The sequence below is a fragment of the Bombus affinis genome, chromosome 1, assembly GCF_024516045.1.
Source record: "Bombus affinis isolate iyBomAffi1 chromosome 1, iyBomAffi1.2, whole genome shotgun sequence".
NCBI classification, from domain to species: Eukaryota; Metazoa; Arthropoda; class Insecta; order Hymenoptera; family Apidae; genus Bombus; species Bombus affinis.
The window spans coordinates 1,556,396-1,577,317 of NC_066344.1; the positions used below are offsets into that span (position 1 = coordinate 1,556,396).

At 35.7% G+C, this 20,922-nt stretch overlaps 1 protein-coding gene across 6 annotated transcripts in view; it reads right to left on the reverse strand.

Annotated features, from left to right (window-relative positions):
* Positions 1-20,922, reverse strand: part of LOC126915950 (uncharacterized) — a 196,747-nt gene that overhangs the window by 6,461 nt on the left and 169,364 nt on the right. For all 6 annotated transcript variants that reach the window (XM_050721223.1, XM_050721185.1, XM_050721194.1 and 3 more), the window contains one exon: positions 3,703-3,815. In XM_050721223.1, coding sequence (XP_050577180.1) covers positions 3,703-3,815 — 113 coding nt within the window. The remainder of the gene's footprint in view (positions 1-3,702; positions 3,816-20,922) is intronic.

A 20,922-nucleotide genomic window follows, 5' to 3' on the forward strand; every position in this document is an offset into this window, starting at 1 on the left:
AAATATCTGGAACTTGTCCTTCCATACTGAACGTTAAGTGCACTGTACGTATATTCCAGAAGTGTGTTTTAAGTACATTCTTATAATTTGTAGACTGTAATTTTACATTCTCGTAATTCATTCCATTTTATTTTATTTTCACAATCCTCGAAATTCTTTCCAACATTTGTAAGATTCTTACAGTTTCGTAAGATGTGTACAATTTGTAAAAATACTTGTGGTTCGACTCTATAATGTAATTTTACTCTGTTATTTCAGAAATGAAATAGATCAATTGCTCAAAAAATTCAGTCATAGCTATAAAATCATACTGCGAGCCTCGCGACAGGTCAAACGAATCCCGAAGCGAATTCCGATAACCACTAAAAAGCAAACACTCCGCGGTGACGGGTAAAACGATAAAATAATAGCCAAGACCATATTTCGACTAATGGTGTAACCAAAGATTTACTCGAGCAACAAACGAACAGACACCATCACAGCCCTCATTGTTTGCTGGCGAAACAAAAGGTGAACGGGTGCAGAAGGACGTTCGTCCCGGTTAATCCGATTACAGGGAGGATCGAGCAGCGCTCCTTTACGTCGTTGCGAAACGCCGTCATTTATCGCCGAAGAAACGCTTTACGTCACTTCCACCCACCGTTTCAGAGAGATCGTTGCAAGGCCGCGGACCGGACACGCAGTCGCCATTACAAAATCTGTCTTAATAATGCGGTTCCGTTTGCACGCGAGCCAAGGAAAGTAGGTGACTCGACTTGTGGAGCAACAACGGTCAAAGAGAGAGAAAGAGAAAGAGAGAGTGAAAGAGAGAGAGAAAAGTAATAGAGAGAGTTGTTCGATCGGTCGATTCATCTGGTTGCGTGAATCTCCATTTTCGGCTGGTTAACGATTTGAAAATGCCGATTGAGTGGCCTCAACTCAGCACTCTGTATAATAGGGAATTATTTAAAGATCGTGGATGTTTTTGGAAATACGTGTTTTTATAGAAATAACCAATTAAATGGGATTCAAATAAAGATTCATTTCGCCTACTAAATATTCTGATGACTACTTTGGTTTGCATATTTTCTGTATTTTTGTGTATTACGTCTATTCTAGATAGTTTTGTATTTTTAAACCCATAAAAAGATGTAGTTTAATATAAAAATATTGTGATGACTACTTTGGTTTGCATATTTTCTGTATTTTTGTGTATTACGTCTATTCTAGATAGTTTTGTATTTTTAAACCCATAAAAAGATGTAGTTTAATATAAAAATATTGTGATGACTACTTTGGTTTGCATATTTTCTGCATTTTTGTGTATTACGTCTATTCTATATAGTTTTGTATTTTTAAACCCATAAAAAGATGTAGTTTAATATAAAAATATTGTGATGACTACTTTGGTTTGCATATTTTCTGCATTTTTGTGCATTAAGTCTATTCTAAATAGCTTTGTATTTTTAAATCCATAAAAAGATGCCGTTAATTTGTAATTTGCTTTTAAAAGGATCAATCAGATTATTTTGACATGTTAATCGACGAAAATTATCGACCTCGCTAGACGAATATAATTATTGATAAACTCTTGATTTCTATCTCGTTTAAAATAATAGCAAACTATTCCTTGGAGATTATTTTTAAACAAGTTAAGTAATAGAACGGTTCATCCTTAAGTAACCGACCAAAATACTCCAAATATCCGACAGGTATATGTATAAGTACAGTTGATACTTTAATATTTAAAACTACTGCATAAATTTTTACGTAGGATTCTCCGAAGGATAAGAATTCGAAGAGCGATATGTTTTGTGGCACTTTTACGAAAAAATAGAAAATTTGCTGCAAGGAATATATATATAATGTCCGAAAAAAGAAACTGTATTACCTTTAATGTCAAAGAACAATAATAATAATATGAAATTTTAATTCACGTTATTTAAAATCGAAATGACAATTAACGAGCGCATGTAGAGTAGCCGCAATAAGTATCAGCGCACGGTATTGTATTTTCTCTAGTATTTGTTATTTAATCAACTCTAAAATATTAAATTTCATATCACTGAATAATATTTTAGCACAGCAAACGTATCATTCTGAGTGAATAAATTCGCTTTTAAGTTATAGCGATAATTTTTTCTAGCAGATATATTCGCCCATAATTCTCCCAGTTCTTAAGCGATACTTCGACGATTTTACTTTCCAGGGAATTCGCGGTCGCCAACTGGGAGTCCCAGAAGGGGTCTAGGTTAGAGGGAAAAGCGTGATAAAGTGGGTGACGGGTTTAAACTAGACACGAATACGTAATAAATGGGTTAATGGCACTTCTAGGCATCGGTCGTCGACGAGACGACGCTGTTCCTGTTTTAAGGAGATGGAATGGAGGTGAAATTGTGTGTCAAGCGGTGGGGAATGGGTCGTTGGAGATTTGAATGTGCAGTGGAATCGAGTTAAAGCGAGATCGCGTGTCTGATACTGACATAAAGTGGCCTCAATGCGAAAATATGCGTGGGTATAGCGAATGGAAGTGTAAAATTGCTTGTAGTATAATTACAATATGGTTTAAATATTTTAACTTCAAGTTAAAAAATATTCCTGTGTACTTAAGAATCGGTATTTGTCCTGCTGTTAGGACATTTTTCGAGAACTTGACGTTATCAAGATTCCATTCCAATCTCTCGCGCATACGGTAGACTTTCTCCTAAATGGTATTTGCGGAATTAAATCACTACCTGATTAAACGAACAGCCGATTAAGCCAAACATGATACATACAAATATATATACATACATATTATAAGTAGCTACAAAAGAAATATGTTCGTATGTATGCGTGAATATGCATTGTATAAAATAAAGGTTAAATATAAAATAATTTAACACTATTTAATTCAATATTCATTCTTTTCTATCCTTTTCTACAAAGATACCACCTACACTGAGAAAACCTTTCCTACCTTGAACATATACGTAATGTATTTATATATAGACTCATACTATTTAAAGTATCCTTTTCTATCCTCCTCTGTTTCTCTTTCAATTACATCACGATATCACCTTTCTGTTACATTGAAGTTCCTTTTACGACAAATATTCTGGACCACCAATAAGCTTAACGTCGCGTGAAACGTATCGCTGAATTTTCTCTCAAAGAAGTTAGGTGTATTCGCTCAAATAAGAGGAAAAAGCTTGAGATTAAAAGCTCAAATAGGAGGAAGTGCACTATATTTGCAAATCACGCTTCCGTAAAACGTCGGTTGCCCAAAAATAATCGAAGATTCTCAACTAACAAGCAACGATAGAATACTTCCGCATTCTAGAAATATAAACGTCCACCTGTTCCTCTTAAAGAACACCTTTTTCTCCCTCATTTGACGAACGTGTGTCTATCAAACCGTTGTCTTCGACCAACCCGACAGAGAGCTCTCTTCCGTCAACGCAATCTGTTTGACAGAGGAATCGTTACGAGTCCACGAGGACAGTGATCAACAAGATCAATTTTCCGCGTTCTTTGCCGCGTGATACAAAGCATAGATATAGGGGATGGTCGCGTTCAGGTGAGCAGATCGATAACAAGCCCGGTCTGGCGTTCGATGCACCGTAAAGCGCCAGTGAGACGGCAAGCGGGAAAGTTACGGGCACAGAAATAATTCGATAATGTCCGGTAGGCCGCGCCCGCCAGAGCAACTAGATAAATCAAAGTGACTGGCAGCCGTGATACCTTGAAGAAGATCCCCAGGTAGTATCTTTTCTCGCCGAGCTTCAACAGCGGCATCGTCCATCTTGATGCGGCCAGGTTGCTGCTGTGCTCGTCCACGCAGTTTGGGCAGTCGTCTGTGGAAACAATGGAAATGTAAGCGTGGATCCGGTAAAATCCCTGGCAAATTAATTGCACGCAAAGATTGAAGTTAACACACTATTTGGTTGAAGTTAAATTAACAGGGAAGTATGATTTCACAGTCTGTGTCAATTGGTTTCGTTACTTACAAACGGTTTGCAGATATTTCGTAAAAAGGCGACGTAGTGCCGAATACAAGAAATACGTAAAATACTTGAAACTTATGGAACAGTGTAGTTTAAGAGCGCTTTCTCTGAATGTACTAAGCGTGCTTCAGACCCTTATTCAAGGTTTTCATGCAGTTGTCTTTATTATTTCGTGCTAAGTTGCAGTTTGTACAATGAATAAGAGATAAAGTTCCTGAAGTAAGTATTTAAAGTATTAAACATCGAATTTAACAGCGTATTTAACATCGAATTTGTTAAAATAACAGATTTTATTCTTTTCTCTTTTTACAATTACCAGGAAAATATAAACGCTTTTGGATACAATTTATGTTAACTTTATTCAGAAATAACACTTTCGACAGTTAATCTATTAGGTTGTCCGAAAAGATTCTTTCGTTTCATAAGATGATAATAGATGAACAACAATTGCTGTTTTATATTATTTTATTGAATTAGGAATGATCCATTTCGTTATATTTCTATTATTATGTCCATGCATAATTCAGTAAATTAATATAAAACAAAAACCATTGTGCGCCTATTATTTTACTCCATTTTTTACATTGTACATTCGATAACGATTCAAAAGTATTATTTGTTGCTTCTAATTGGATATCAAACGTATCGGTTGAAGAGATCAAGTGCATAAAATCCGACACCTAACGTTGCTCTTTTTCGATCGAAATAATCCACGTGGAAAGGCAGAAATAAACAGATATCTCTCCACCGCAACGGTATCGTTAATAATCGTGTTTGCCACTGTTTACCTTCGCTAACTGAAGGTTTCTTTCCGACGTTCCTCTTAATTCACGTAATAGATTTCTCTGTTGAATGCTGGTTGCGAGAAAACGGAATTACAAGCGTTCACGGGGGGTCAGACCAACTTGTTACGTAACGCGGAAGAGTCGATGCTCTGGTGGCTCGAGACGCGTAACGGTTCAAGGAAAAGCCGACGAGTGAAAATTCCATTATTAAAGGCACGATCGCCCACCTCTTTTGGCCGTGCTTTAACGAACCATTATATCGCGGCATAATTCTCGCCGAGGGCGAAAGTTTTAATGTTCCCAGCGATAAAACACGCCTATGGAAATAAGGAACTTAACGAGAACTTTCGGATAATATAGACTGTAAAATGAACGTGATTCCGAGTGCTCGGCACGCCGCATAAATAATATCGCCATGAACCTTCGCGACTCAATCGAGTACAGTGTTGGAAAAATAATCGGAGAAAATAGTATCATAAAATTTTGTTAGCTTTTCTTTAATGAGATATTTCTCCAGATTCTTTTTCCTACCTTTGCTGGTTATTGAAAGAATTTTATGTAAACTCAGGATAACGAGTTGTGTTTTATTTTCGTGTGGTAGCGTTGCGCCATAGGTAGTTAAGAAAGCTCAGGTTAGTCTCGTGTTAAGTTACTCACATTATTCGTGGCGTAAAAAAGTGACAAATAAAGTGACGGATTAGTTGACGATTCAGGTAAAATGACACGGGAAATAATTACTTGTTAACCGACGAAGTTTTTTTGTATTTCTGATGTAACGAGACTCTCTTGCAGACATTAATTTTAGTTGTTATTAATTTAGTTGTATTAGTAACTAGTTCGTCGTGGATAATGCAGAGTGTAACAGGACGCGCGGTACGATTATACATATGGTGTATAAAATAAACTGAAAAAAAGCATAATTCGTTTTCAAGAAAATCGAGTTTAAAGCTTAGAAGGTATACACTTTTAATTGCGGGCAAGGAATTTGAATAATTCTGGATGCATAAAGAAATGTGAAATACGAAGATATAAAAATTTATAGAGTTTAATCTTAATTTATATTCTACACTTTGTGGCACAAATGTAAATGATAGTATTTATCACGTGAACCGGAGAATATAAACTAGAACGAACTGGTCTAAAATTTATACGACTTAATCCAAACTGTTGCAAATTTTGATAATGATATATTTTTTCTAGGGAACGATATTTCTCGTCGTTTTTTAATTCGTTTAGTATCTTAAAATTTTCCAGCGATACAAAGAAATTATTTATATCAGTCCGATGTTTCTTTTTAAGGAAACTGGTTTTAAGGGCGGTTCCGTTAACAAAGGAGGTGAACTTCTTAATTAACACGAAGAAACGAAGTTAATTAGACCAGGCAGTTGGGATAAGATAAAAACGCCGAATGTACTTTCTATAAGATGTCTTCTTTAGAGTTTTAAATTGCGCTGTTACGGTAATAAGGGAAAATAATTATACGGCAAGAAAGATTTGTTCGTTACGAAAAATAAAGAAAGGTAATTCTACCGGCAAGAATTTATGTAGACGTGCAGGGAGAGAGAGAAAGAGAGAGAAGTTACGTTCTTCGTCTTACGTAATTTCGTCGACAATTTTTCGGTGGCGGGTGTAATCGATCGAGGTAAATTTCTCTTCGATTCATTACACCACCTGGTGTCGTTTTATTAACGTTTAATGTTATGTAAATAACATGGAGACGTTGTAGTTTCATTTCGTTTTCATCTTGTTCTTTATGCGCCTCGAACGAGGTCACATGGAAAAATTATTACAAGAAGCTTTTAAATAAAAGCCCATCCAGTTTTGTAAATAAGAAAAAGAAAAAATAAATAAAAGAGGGTGAAACCGTCATATGATATAACGAGTGGAAATAAATTCTCGTATAATTATAGAAGGGACTGTTAACCATTTAAGAATGTAATTTTATTAAATTTTCAAATTTTCTAACGCTATTTGCACTACGTAATATTCTTTGGGATGGCTAACCATTTCTCTGCAAATTAACTAACGATATGGTTAACTAACAATATAGAGTATAATACTATACTAATATAATAATATACAATACATAATACAATGTATAATACTGTTATCAATACTATCACAAACATAAAAATTTTGATTCCTACTAGACACAACTTTTAAAAACGTCACATGAAAATTCACATTTGGACATATCTGAGACCAGCAAGTCATTAAGTGCAAAAAATACGATAAACATTATTGCAAAACAGAAAAAAAATACATTGCTATGTGACTGATCTCTTTTCCTTCCACGGAAGAACAGCGACAAAACACTGCTGTCAAGTTAACAAACGCGCCACTCAATCTAACAGTTCATTAGCAAACCCAATAAACTCCCAAAACGTTCAAATATTTCACAAACCTCCTGGAAACGATCACCAAGCACGCAAAATCACAAAAAAGCGCGTGTCGTGCCACAGCGTCATAAACGAAACATCCAATTTCCGTAACACGGCCACGACGGTATCTATCGACCTAATGAATTCACTGTGGCGAGCGGACGTTTCCAAATTCCCAAAGAGAGGGAGGAGGGGGGGGGCAGATCTCTCGGTTCCGTAAGACAATTTCTCAACGAGAAGGGGGCCATGCATTTTAACAAGATCTCGGCTCAGTTCCGCCGCCGGTTGTACACGATCGAGTCACTCATTAACCTTTCAATTATCCTTTACCCAGGCAACCGCTGCGATTAATCCATCCAACAGGAACTACTTGGAAATTCCGAAATTCTCATCCTCGTCGGCGTCTCGAGGCGTCGCTCCCCGTCTACTTTAATAAGATTTAGAAACAAAAGCGTAAACGGATATACTTTCGCCGTTTGGTGATCGTTCGTCCAATCAAAAATCGAACGTCCGAACGTTCTGAGAATGTTCCAAGAATGCTGTTACTTATTGGAAATTTGATTCAGTTTGAAAGACCGAATAAAACTGGCGACGTGCAATTTCTCAACTACTTTTTGTAAAAAAATAAAAAACGCATCATTCCGCATGATTTAACAAAGTAAGAAGAAAAAAGAAGGAAAGAGGAAGAGGAAGACGATGATGGGAAATCTGTTAAAAAGAGGAAAAGGAAATAGTACGCGACACATTTTGATATATTAGGTTGTCCGAAAAGTTTCTTTCGTTTTATAAAGAAATAACAGACGCACAATGTTTTTTATTTTATATTAACATATTGAATTGTGCACGAACATAATGATAGAAACACAACGGAATGGATCATACCTAATTCAATAAAATAATATAAAACAGAAATTGTTGTCCGTCTATTATCACCTCATGAAACGAAAGAAACTTTTCGGACAACCTAATACACCAACATTACACTCATATTCTTTCTAATGTTCAATGGAAAACTTACTTCTGGTTACCAAATTTTTGCTAGTTGTTGAAAATAACATACAGTCAGTAGACTGCAGATGTTTATGCGATTGTAAATTTTACGAACACGAATAAACAAATGAATTTTGTCTCACTTACTGAATGTTATATTATGTAGATATTTAGGTATACTATATATGTATATTATATGCGTTCTGTGTATTTCTGCACCTTTTAATTTCTCATAAATGCATAAAGATTCGCAGTTTAATAATCGATAAAACTAAAACGAATCAAATTATCTTTACGCAAATGAACGTAATCTTCGTTATAAAAAATAGCATTCGTTAACTCGATCTAAACACACGAGCACAAGACTAACGAGGCAGCCGGTTCGAGTAATCGGGCGAGATAATGGAAGAAAATCGGCCGACGATAAGAAAGTCAACCCCTTGAAAACTTAGACGAGTGTGGCGTTCTTTGGTTCTTGCCACGAAGAAAAGGCACACAGCTACGATAGTGGACGAGCAAAAGCCCTTCTCGGTTTCGCCGACGGACTAATTAGGACGAGCGTTCTGCATATTTTAATAATCGCTTCGTTAATCGTCGCGCACCGGTCCATGACGTCCTGGAATACGTCTCGTGGCATTAATATTCAACGGATCTCTTAATAGACACCAGCCATCTCTTATTCTCCGTTCCATTCTTCTTTCGTTTTTTCCCCCTGGAATCGCGCGAAAACCTCCCTCCGGGGACTAGTCTACTTGCGTAGAGTTCCCATAAAAATATGTAGCAAAGATGAAGTTGGTAAAGGAAGGTTATCAGCGAGACAGTTTTTTTAAGCGAGGTCAAAGGTCGAGGGTCGTTAGCGGTTGCATTCTAAAACGATTTTCTAGGAATTCTTGGGCGACGAATGGTTGCTTGATGTTTGGCTAGTATTAACACGCTCACTGTTGATTATATAAGGTATTTTGATTATTTTGGTTAAGGATTTTTGTCGTATCTTGCGCGCCAGTGTTATCATATGATAAATAGATACGTATGTTTACGTATTTACGGGATATTTACATAAATGTAGCGAAATATTCGAAATGTGTACAATATGGGAAAATGTATAGAATATCCAGAGTAAATATTATATTCAGGGGATGATAACAGGCGTTATAATATTACTGAGGTAAACTCAAATTTTAAATAGCTCGAGAGCTGAAGTAGCAGATAGCTTTAGCGAAGAATTTGTCGATTTACAAAACTCCTGCGATTAGCGAAGAATAGAGAACGAGTCTGATAATTTCGATGAAAAATTGTGAAAATTCAGATGTCAGCAACTGATCGCATGCTGGGAAATTTACCACCAATACACGCGTGAAATTCTATTTGCAGCCATAGCCTCTTGTTTCACGATGAAAAGGGGTCGGACGGGAAAATGAATATTTAGTTGTTCTCGAGATTTCATTTGGGAGATTGATTGGTTTTAGAAATAGCGTTACGGGACAATTTCACATGCATTGTCTTCGCAAAGATACGAAAAGTCCATGGTAAATCTATTTATAAGTATTTGATTAAATTGTGTATATTATACGAGTAAATATTTTTGCTATTTATCAGATCTAGGAATGTGAAGATCGTATAAGTGTGCGTCTAATTTTCTAGAGATTCACATTAAAAAATTTCAAGTCTCAAATTCGATAGCTTCATGCGTCATTTCTTAAATATCTGATTTTTAATTAAATTTCCTATAAGAAAATTATTTTCAGAAATTATTTTAGTGCTTCGTTGGTACGATATCCAATGAAATTCCACTCTATAAAACACGTGTGTGCGTCAAAGAAACAGAGAAATAGGTGGGCACGTTTTTAAGGCGCCCCAGAAAATGAATTCAGACCTTGAATACCTCGTACGATCATTTTTGGAGAAATCGTGGTTCTGTCCACGTTTCACGTGTCCAATACACGATTCGCCTGTTCGATACAAAGCCAAGTACGTGATATGAAACAAGCTTTGCGTTCCTCGCCACTTTGTGATCTTTTCCAGTGGCGCATAATAGAACCGAAACTTCGATCGGTGAAAATATTCAATACGCGTTAGGCGAGGGAAAAAATACCATCGTACAGTGACGTAACGGAAAAACGAGTGAAAGTGAGAGGAGCAAAGGATGATTGCGTGATAGTCCAGGAAGATCGACTTCGGGAAAAAAGAAAGTTTACGAAGGAAGCAAGTGAGCGCACTAAAAATAACTTCAGAAAATTCCTATTATGTAAATATGCTAACACGTAATAACAATGTGAATTTATTTTCCAAAGTTTCATATCCAGAATGGCTACAAATAAATTTTTATGTTGAAAAAGTACAAAAGATCAAATTGAAATTCTATTTAGAAGAATAAATCTTAGATGTCAGTCTCGTTAAAATTTTATGCTTATCAGAATGGAAATAACGTCAACGTTGTGTTGTAAAATAGAAGGTAGAAAATACAATAATATAACACGTATAATATATTACAATATATCGGTTATATTAATTAGGTAGTATATTACCTTGATTACGTCGATAATAAAACATATAACATGGGCGATACGTGAAACATATTTCCTCGTGAATAAGATTTCGAAAAAGATTACATTTCTAGACACGTAAAATATTTCATATTTCCCCATGAACAAGATTCTACTTACGTATTTATCGAGAAAATTCTAAAATTGAGATACTACGGAGAAATATTTTTCCAAATTAATTATTTTTCCAATCAAACTGTTATCTATTTGAAATTATCCATCTAATCCCACCATTTCAACGATCTACCTCTATGATCTACCAAGATTTTCGATTTAAACCAGTTACAAGACCTAATCGATTCGAGCAAGACCTGCTTAGCTTCTCTGGTCATGTTGCGTGATAACGCAATGCTTTGAAATGACCGATATCGGCAAGTAACAAATCGCGAGATTTCGTGGCCGGTCACGTTGTTTTGTACAATACGAAATTCACAATGTGGCAAACCAAAATCCATCGCGTGAATTTACAAATCCACGGCCGGCTATTAGCGGCCTTTAAAGCGGCGTTGATTTGTCGGTTAGGATTAGGAGCCAAACCCACGGCAGCAAAACATATTATATATATTATAATAATTATTGATCATAGATCGAACGTATCGCTTCTTAATTCGCTTCTTTCTGTACCCGAAGAATAAGGAAGGAAAAGAATCGACTATTGACGTTGAGAATTATAGCATAAATTCTCGTATAAACACCTCTTGAACGCTCATGAATTCTTTAAGAGAATTTTAACGTTAAAAGGAACTTTAATGTAAATTGAATTTTAGTCGATTGAATTTTAATGTTAACAAGTACGCAGTGAAGTAAAAGTTGCATAAATTGAAACGCTAGAGTGGAATAATTTACATATTGATTTGTGAAGGTGCAAAAAATACATTAAAATAATAGATATTTTAAAGAAGCAGAATTCTACTACGCGGAGAAAAAATATAAAAAGTTTCTATGTATTATAGTTGGAAAATGAAAATAGTTTATCTCTATCATAGTATTTTGGTACTTGGATTTCTCAAAAACTTTATAGAATAGCATTTAGGTTAAAGAAGCAATACTGTTGAGAAAATATTCAGAGAATTTGTTTAATCCCGTTTCTTATCTATCGAATATCATTTTTTATAAAATTACCTTTCATCGCAGCGTGATATAAACATGAGAATATTTTAATATAATACAGCTAATAACTGTTAGAAATATAATAAATCGGCCAGCGACGAACAAATTTATTCACTTCTCTATAAAACTGCTGTTTATAAATAAGTAATTTAATGATGTAATTTATTCAAATGCGAATCACGTCCAGACGACGGTGTATGTTAATTAGAGCGGTTGCCCGATTATCGAGCACCTGTTTGTTGTTAAACGTCAGTATCTTCGTATATAACGTGATCATTAACGTGTTAATACGCTTGAATCTCCGAATAATTGTCGTAATTAATGTGCGCGTTACAAAAGTTGGCGTGCCTCGGCATCGAAACGATCGCCGATCGTCCAGCGGATTCAACTTGCACGCCAGCTATTTTGGAACGCGTCCAATCGGTCAGCCTGTAATTTTATGAGCAATAATTAACCTAATTTACCGTTGATTACAACGAAATGCCACCCTTCTCTTCCCGCAAAACGTGTACACGATAATTGGTCGCATTAAAAATTTCGATCGTGTTAATCGCGTATTAACGAAAGGTAATTCTCAAAATAAATGTGATCATGATAATTAATTAAAAATATATGCTTGGAAGCTATTATACAAATAGATATTTCTTTATTTTTCTTCATCTCAGCCTTAAAAAGTAATTAGTCGACTCTGAATAAATAAATCATGCTAAATCATAGAATTCAAAATTAATAAAAATAAATTAATTTATGTAGGTCTCAGTTCTTGCAAGTATAGATATTAGGTTGTCCGAAAAGTATCTTTCTTTCGCAAACGTGTATTTTACAATAGTACACCTTCGTACAAACGTGAGACCGAGTTTATGAAATGTCGAGGTGTTTATCTCAACAAAACAAAATGGATCTTACGTAATTCGACGAAATAATATGAAACAAGAAACGGTGTGCTTCTATTATTTCCTCATAAAACGAAAGAAACTTTCCGGACAACCTAATACCATGTAATTTATTTGTCTAATTGATAGAAATGAAATGACACGTGCAAGAACTGGGATTTCTAAGCAAAGATACTTGTTGCATCTAAGTCTAAAAGGTCGGCAAATCAAGAGATAATTCAGTTCGTCGTCACGGATGAACAGGTTGATAATTCACAACGATGGTATTCGCATATTGTCAGTTTAACGAGTTTATCTAATTATAAGTGTATAATACAGATGCTTAATAATAGTTGTGCCACAAGTTTTAATTAGAGTCGGGGGAACTTGTTAGAGATAGTACTCGGTGCTTGATAATAATTAAACAACCCTGCTAATGATTAAACTATGATCAGAACCGATGATTATGAAGTGTAACAGTGAAGCGCAACGAAGTGTGTAGCGAGTATAGTAAAGTGTAGTCAGTTGGTATAATTTGAAACGAAACTATTTGCAAGTATCGCTTGGTTATTTCATTTCTAAATTAACTCCCTTGGAATGTAAGGTTTTGGAACTTGGGTGATTTGTAGATTTCCAATTTATTGAGTTCGACAAACGCTAAGAAACTTTCAAACTGTAGAACTCTAGGACTTTGTAGATTTAGAATTTCTGGAATTCGAGAAATTCTGGCAAAGTTGCGAACTTTCGAACCTTGAAGATTTGTAGACTCAAAGGTCCTTACATTCCACAAATCTTGACAAATGTTACGCGTCAAGAATTTAAAGCAAAAATATCAAGGTAAATCTTTCGATGATTGAAACAAATTTTCTCGTCTCTGTTATAGGAGTATGTTTATCGCATGGAAGAACATTGATAGAAGTTCGCTGTAATGCAACTTGTAGCTTGTTGCAGGAGCTTCGTATCGCGTAGAGTGATCGAAGACATCCCGAAACGAAACAATTCTGCCGAATTGAACCGGTGAACAAGAGAAAGCCGTAGGATCGCTTCATGGGAATGGAAAAGGCAGGTTTCCATCTGACGTTAAAAGAGCCGGAATTGAGTTACGGAATTGAGACTCAGAGAAACGTACGTAAGCTGTGCCACGTTCGTGTTTGTGTGTGTGCATGTACATGTGCCCAATCGTAAGACATGAAAATCAAAATCTAGTTACAATTGTTGGATCAAGTGATCGTACATATTTGCAAATTATATATATATATTTATCACGACACAAAACAATTTCTGGGAATAAACTCTTTGAAAAGTTCCGTAGAAAAATTTAAATATAATATTAATTTCATATAAATTTTAAAAATAAAGAGAAACGTTCTTTCGTGTTTAAATAACGATTAATGTAAGTAACTATACATATATAAAATACTTCAATTCAAATATAACGATACATTAAAGAACAAAAAATACCTAGAAAAATTAATCATTCTGTCTAAAGTATCGTAGATTCAGGTGACGAGTTGATTGATTAACAGGTTAAAAATAACTCATTACTGACATACACAAAAATCAATGAAACACGGATTATTTCGAAACACGAATATAAAAACTTAATGAAGAAACTTCTTAAGAAATTAAATAGCGTTGAATCACATGACGTTAAACGCAGGTCTCGATACAGCATGATTGCGTTAAAGCTAAGTCCACACTGACAGACAGTTGTCCGTAGACACGTGTCGCGCCCAACCAACAATCTGTGATGGGAAACTCGCAGAAAGACAGATGTTGATTGACTGCGACACGTGTCTACGTACAATCGTCTGTCAGTGTGGACTCAGCTTAACTCAACCGCAAACTCAATTTTCTTTTCCGTTCCATTAACTTTCGCAGAATGCTTCGTTCTCGCTACAACATTCTCAAACATCAAACCTAACAATGAACATGCAACGTATTTTCTTTTCCCATCTCGTTATTATAATGCTCTTATAGAATTAAATGTCTTCTGAATTATAAAAGGAAATTGAGTTTAATAAACATTGTATAATTGTGAATAAGAAGATTTCACCATTAAAACGCATTTATCATGATCGTACTTCTTTCATTTCCGTCAAAGGCAACGATTACGTAACAATACAGCGAATCTGACTCTATCTTGATGAATAGTCGCGATGAGAATGGTTCGTTCTAAACTGGTAAGGCTATTGGATATTAGAAACTTCTCAACTTTATACCAACCTAACTTAATTGGTAAAAGCCGAGTTCGCCACGGAGGTATTTATCCAGCTATTTATCTTAATTCTTCGCGAAGCTGGCGGAGGTGAGGTGAGCGCATCCCAGAAGACGCATGCAGTGGAAAATTGAATCTGACTAACACACCGGAAACATTCTGGCACGATAGCAGCGGAGATGCTTGAAAGGTGGCGCGGGCTTTTTAAAGGCAACTCGAAAATTCTTTCGACAAGCGGAAGATTATTCGAGAAACTCGAAAAACGAAGTTGAAAGTTTCGCCTAAGTGGGTCGGTCCTGGCATTCCCAAAAACGTCTCTATTGGAAACCTGTCTTATATCATTTGGGACGTTGCATAAGTTTGCCAGAGTGGCGGAAAATGGCGAGGATATTGAAAGAACTTGGTTCCTAGTATAGAGAGTGTTGCAGTTGCAGTTTACGAAACGTTGTAGATAAAGAACAAGATACATGACGTGGTAACTCTTTTTGAAATTTTTCGCCCCGCTATAGTCGTAACATTTTTATGTCTCGTTTTAATAAACGATAAAACAATCGTATTTAATGTTTTAACACAATCTTCGTAAAAAAATTAGAACGAAAAATCACGCATATCGGCAACAATTAATTGCATTTTTCCTGAAACTTGTAAAATTTGTTAAATACGATAGAAAATACGATTAGGTCGAAAATGATTCACAGAACGCGGCAGAGTCGCATTTCAAATGCGCTCAACGATAAATATACGTGCATTGACGTTTACTAAAAATTCGATATGTACAGGGTGTACCAAATGGTCGGGGAAATACTTTAAGAGCATATGATACTCATCAAAACAAGCAGAGAAGTTTTAATAAACACCAAAACCATTAGTAGTAGACAAAACCATTAGTCCAGAAACCATTAGTTTCGAGGTTATGAGATGTTCGATATACCCTCCGTTCATTTCAACACGCAATTCGCCACGTTTTTCCATAGATTGGCGCACGCGTTGAAAGATTCCCGGTATTTCTCTTATTTCTCGGTAACAGTTTTCGATTCGTTGTGTCCAGTTACCGAATTCTATAATTCAGTTACCAAAGCGATTGATCTATCGCGCACTGTACCTTTTAAATGTACCCGTAGATAAAAGCCCACCGGATATAGATCGGGTGAACGAATCGGCCATGTCATAGATCTACCACGTCCAATCCATCTTCCGAAAAACGTTAGGGTCTGTTATTCCATTCCAGGTTTATAGTAGGAAACATAACTCCAAAGCTAATGGTTTCCGAATCCGTGTTTATTAAGACCTTTTTGTTTGCTCCGATGAATACTACGTTCTCCCAAAATTTTTCCTCAAATTTTCATACATCCTATATAAATATAATTACTGTATGATAGCCTGTATAAACGTAATCTTTAGAATATAACATAGTCTTCAAAGACCTAAGTGAAAAATTAGTTTCGCACTTTGCTCGTACTTTAAACAGATTACATACGATAAAGTGTCGTATATAATTGCTTTATCTCGCTTGTCAGAGTAGATCGAGGGACGAAACGGTTGGGATAATCGAGCAGTTGCGATAAATAATCGCTACCCTCTTCAGCTTTCCTTAGTACCTCGAATAATAGGAGCTAGACCTTCTTGTACGACTGAACTAATATCATTAGTGAAACTTTACAAGTCAAGGGTTACAAATTATCTGATATGTTGTTAGGTTACCAACATTAATGAATACTCTTGCGCAACAGTAACCAATTCGATAACAAAACAGATGAAACTTCACGAATCACGAGTTTAATAATAACGAGAATAATATATGGAATTTATTCGAGATAAAATCGTCGTATATGTTCATTACAAAAATATACGTTCGTATAATTGGAGATATAGTCGATCATAGTTCGGATAATAGAGGTTCAGAGAGGCTCAGTGTGAGTTCGTATATAGTTCAGCATTAAACTTGTTGGTACAAACGTGGTTCTACCGTGTATCCACGCACTTAAGAAATATCTGCAATTACTGAACTATTCGAGGCACGCGGTATTATTACGCGCAAAGGTAGTAGTTTCGATGTGTTAACGAGCGTTTATTTTTATCTTCGATGTTTTATGAACGGCAGTCAAAGACGTTGTTTTTCTTGCATTTCTTTTATGTGGCGGCCGATTGTCAGCTTGTTCCCAAAAGGAAGTTTAATTATCCTGTCTGGCGCGAAAGGTCATCGCGGTTTGACGCGTAGAGCCGCCTGCTTCGAAGGAAAGGTGACAGAGAAAGTTTCAAAACCGGTTAACTCTACTCCTCTCGAAAAAGGATACCGTTACGCGAAAAAATAAAAGGGAATCCCTCGTGTCGACCGCGCCCGATTACTTCAAGTACTTTGAATAATCTGCACACTCTTACGTAATCGCATCACATCTACCTTCCTTTTTTTTATATTTATCGCGATAAAAAAATGTTGGCGAAGAAAATGACATTGAAAGAGGTAATTCTTATATATCTTACATGTCTTGTATATACAACAAAATTTCAGTAAATAACATGTTCTGATGAAAGAACTTATGTCCTTTAGTTGAAAAGAAGGGATTTTAATCTTACGAAATCGGGAAAGTATGGAATAGCTGAAATAAAAATTATTACAACCCATAAATTCGTGCTAATTCTTCACTCAGATTTACTTTTTTCTATTTAGGAATTCCCTATCTTTTTATATCTCCTTTTTTTGTGTCATATTTAAAAAGAAAATGGTACAATTAAATAATAAACAGAACTGGAACCAAATTAACAACTTAACCAAATTAATTAATTTATTTAACTCTTATAATTTTTATCGACTCCTAATTCTATAATCCATGATAGATTAACGTGATATCTACTGTCTAGAAGAAATTTAAACTTTCATTATTCTCATAAAATACTTTGTTTACGACATTTAGGTATTCGTATTCCAGCGATGGAAAGCTTGTTTACAGGCTGAGAAACGAGCTGAGTATTTGGAATGGTATACTCAGTATCCGTAGAAATCAGAAGTGTTTCCTTTTCGACGTGCCCTGTCATTGTTCTCCGGATATTGCTTTACCACCGAGAACGTATTTCAGGTTATTATACTTGCAGTAACGCGTAACAACCAAACTCTAGGTTGGAACAGGGGTTCTCGTATTCGCCGTTTCGATAACTACCCTTCCTTGCAAAGGCTCGCAGCCTAAGATATTATTAGCGGATAATAATGGCACAAAGTATTAATTATATTGTTACCAAGTAATTAATTCGCGTTTCCTCTCGAGTGTCGAGGTACTTTAGAATTTTCATTCTAGAATTTCTTTGCTACATCAAAAAGATTATACGCTTATGAAAATTAACATTCTGTAGGAATTTAAAATCTACGAAAAATACCGAAATAATCTCTTTCCATGAAATAATTTCTAATATAATATGACAAATTTTAGATGAAACATCCAAATCTAGATAACATTCAAATTGTACAATAAAGAAAACGAGGAATCGTTATTATTATCGCTTTTGACGATCATATACAGTCAACTTTCATATATAATCGATCATTTTACATATTTCCCGATCATGTTACGTTACAAAACAAACATCCACCTATTAACGAATATTAAATTGATAATCGAATGTTAGGTTGACAAAGCAATGATCGCGGGAATCAATCGTCAGTACCTACTCCAGACATTCATTACGTCAAACAAACACTTAACTATCCAGCTCACAAAGTATTAGTTCGCTCTCCAGCCAATGCACGTTCGCAAAAGTCTAACTTCGCTAAAACAACTGCCACTAACTCTCGCGTTCATCATTCCAAATCAGCTCGGACAATATGACTTTACCATGCAAAATGAAGCATCTAACTACTTTGCCAGCGCACATGTGCGCAGCCATCGTAACATCCATTTCTCCCTGGGAACCAGCGGAACAAACACATAAAAAACCATCAAACTATATTTTTTGCTCCAACCTTTCCCGGTGGTCGCGCGTTATTTATTTTCCATTAAACCGTCCGTCCGCTTTCACCATCAAAAAAAAAAGAAAAGAAAAAAAAGAAGGAAAAAAGGAAAAGGAGAAAAAGCCGAGGGAATCGTAATTCATCAGCGAGTGCAGAGGCCAGGTAGGCAGTTTCTTTCTCTGACCGGTCGATTTATTTCCCGTAGCCGCGTAAATTCCAACGTGACCCAAGATATTATCGACGAACGGTGGCGAACAGAAGTCACGTGTTTATCGAGAACTCGATCCGTTCGAATTGTATCTCGAATTCGATATCATTTTCACGGGTCCTCGTGGGCGTCTCCGGGGACCTAGCGTTTCCATTCTGGCATCCAGTATTCCTCGTGCGCTCCGCCGAGCGGAATGTCGCGCCTTGCACGGTGAACGTCACGAAAAACGCGTCGCTACGTCGACGAGGAACGTTGGAAAACGAGCAGCGATGGAAAAAGGAAGAATCCCGGTGAAATACCGCAGCATCGAGCGAAATCGATTCACAGAAGTGTTGTATGGAAATTGTTACGCTGGAGATTAATTTGGAAGATCCGTATATTTCGAATGAACTCTTTAACGATTTCCTTCGACTTGACCGGTGAAATATGCACAACTTGACTTTTAGCGGAATTGCTTCTTGGCGATATAATAATGCTTTATCTCGCGTTTTTAATACGACGGAGGTGCGAAGAAAATATAATTTGTAAGTAGAATGGCACGAGAACTATATATCAATGACGGGAAATGATAATTGACATGCAGCGCGAAATAATCACAATGCAACGTAGAGATATGGCATATGAATATTTTGAATATCATGTACATAATTTGAACGATGATAAATAAATAATGCAGCCTCTTTAACGAGGTATCCTTACATTTTTATATCAATTAGTCGATTATTAATTTAAAAACTACGATTCGTAATAAAATCTCTGAAATGCAGTGTTATAATATACGCACTACCTACATTCTAGATTGTCCTATAAAAATTTATCGAAGTTTTTGCATTTTTATCTTCTACTGCGCCTACTTCTCATTTACATGAGCGATGAAGTGACATTTTCAATGTTGAAACATTACAAAACGTGAGAGGGTGATGCATCCGTAAAACAACGAAGGAAAAGAAACAAAGTGAATGGAACACACGTAGATGTCCACGTGAAAGCACTACACACGACGAACAAACGCAAAGTTAAAACTATTTGATCTTTTATCTCGCTATTTCTGCAACACTTTGTTCTTATTCTCGTTTCTCGTTTAATATTTGAGAAGGCTTCGCGAGATCACTTTAAAAGTTGTCAGAACGTGAACAAAGCTGTACGAAGACTTGCTGAAACGCAAAATATTGGACTTCGATAACCATCGCTCGTGTAACATTTCATGGAACAGGATAATTGCTTGATTATAAGAAACTATTAAAAAATAGCTAAAGTAATTTTTTAAACGTATCCTATAGACCTACGAATATCTTAGAATAATGAAATTCGAAGAAAGCGAAAATTTAAGAAGAAACATATTCACGTACAATGTTAATAATAAATTAATATATTAAAAATACCAAATATCGAATAACGTCAAAAAGATTACCACGATGGGACTGTTAAAAATTCTTCAGTAGATCATTCGATACGAGCACAGACGCGTGAACTGTTATCTCCAATTTTTCAGTAGAATAAGTCGACCATAGTAGAATAAGTAGATCGTGCAGTGCACACAGACGCTGAGTTCTGAAGAATAATTCAGTGTCTTCTCCAGCCAATAATTTCACTTCATATATCAAATAATTAATTCTTATATATCAAATAAAAATTCTCAGATTATAACAAATTTCTCCGATTTTTCAGTATAAGTCGACCGTAGTAGAATAAGTAAATCACAGTACTGCACACGGACGCTGCGTTCTGATGAATAATTCAATTTCCTCTCCAATCAACAATTTCACTTCGCGTACTAAATAATTAATTCTTCGTATATTAATTAATTAATTCTTAGATTATAATAATTATTTGAGAATAATGGAAGAACGGAAGGAATCCTAAGCAAAAGGAATGCACATGAATCAATGCAGATGGAATTCAATAAGAAA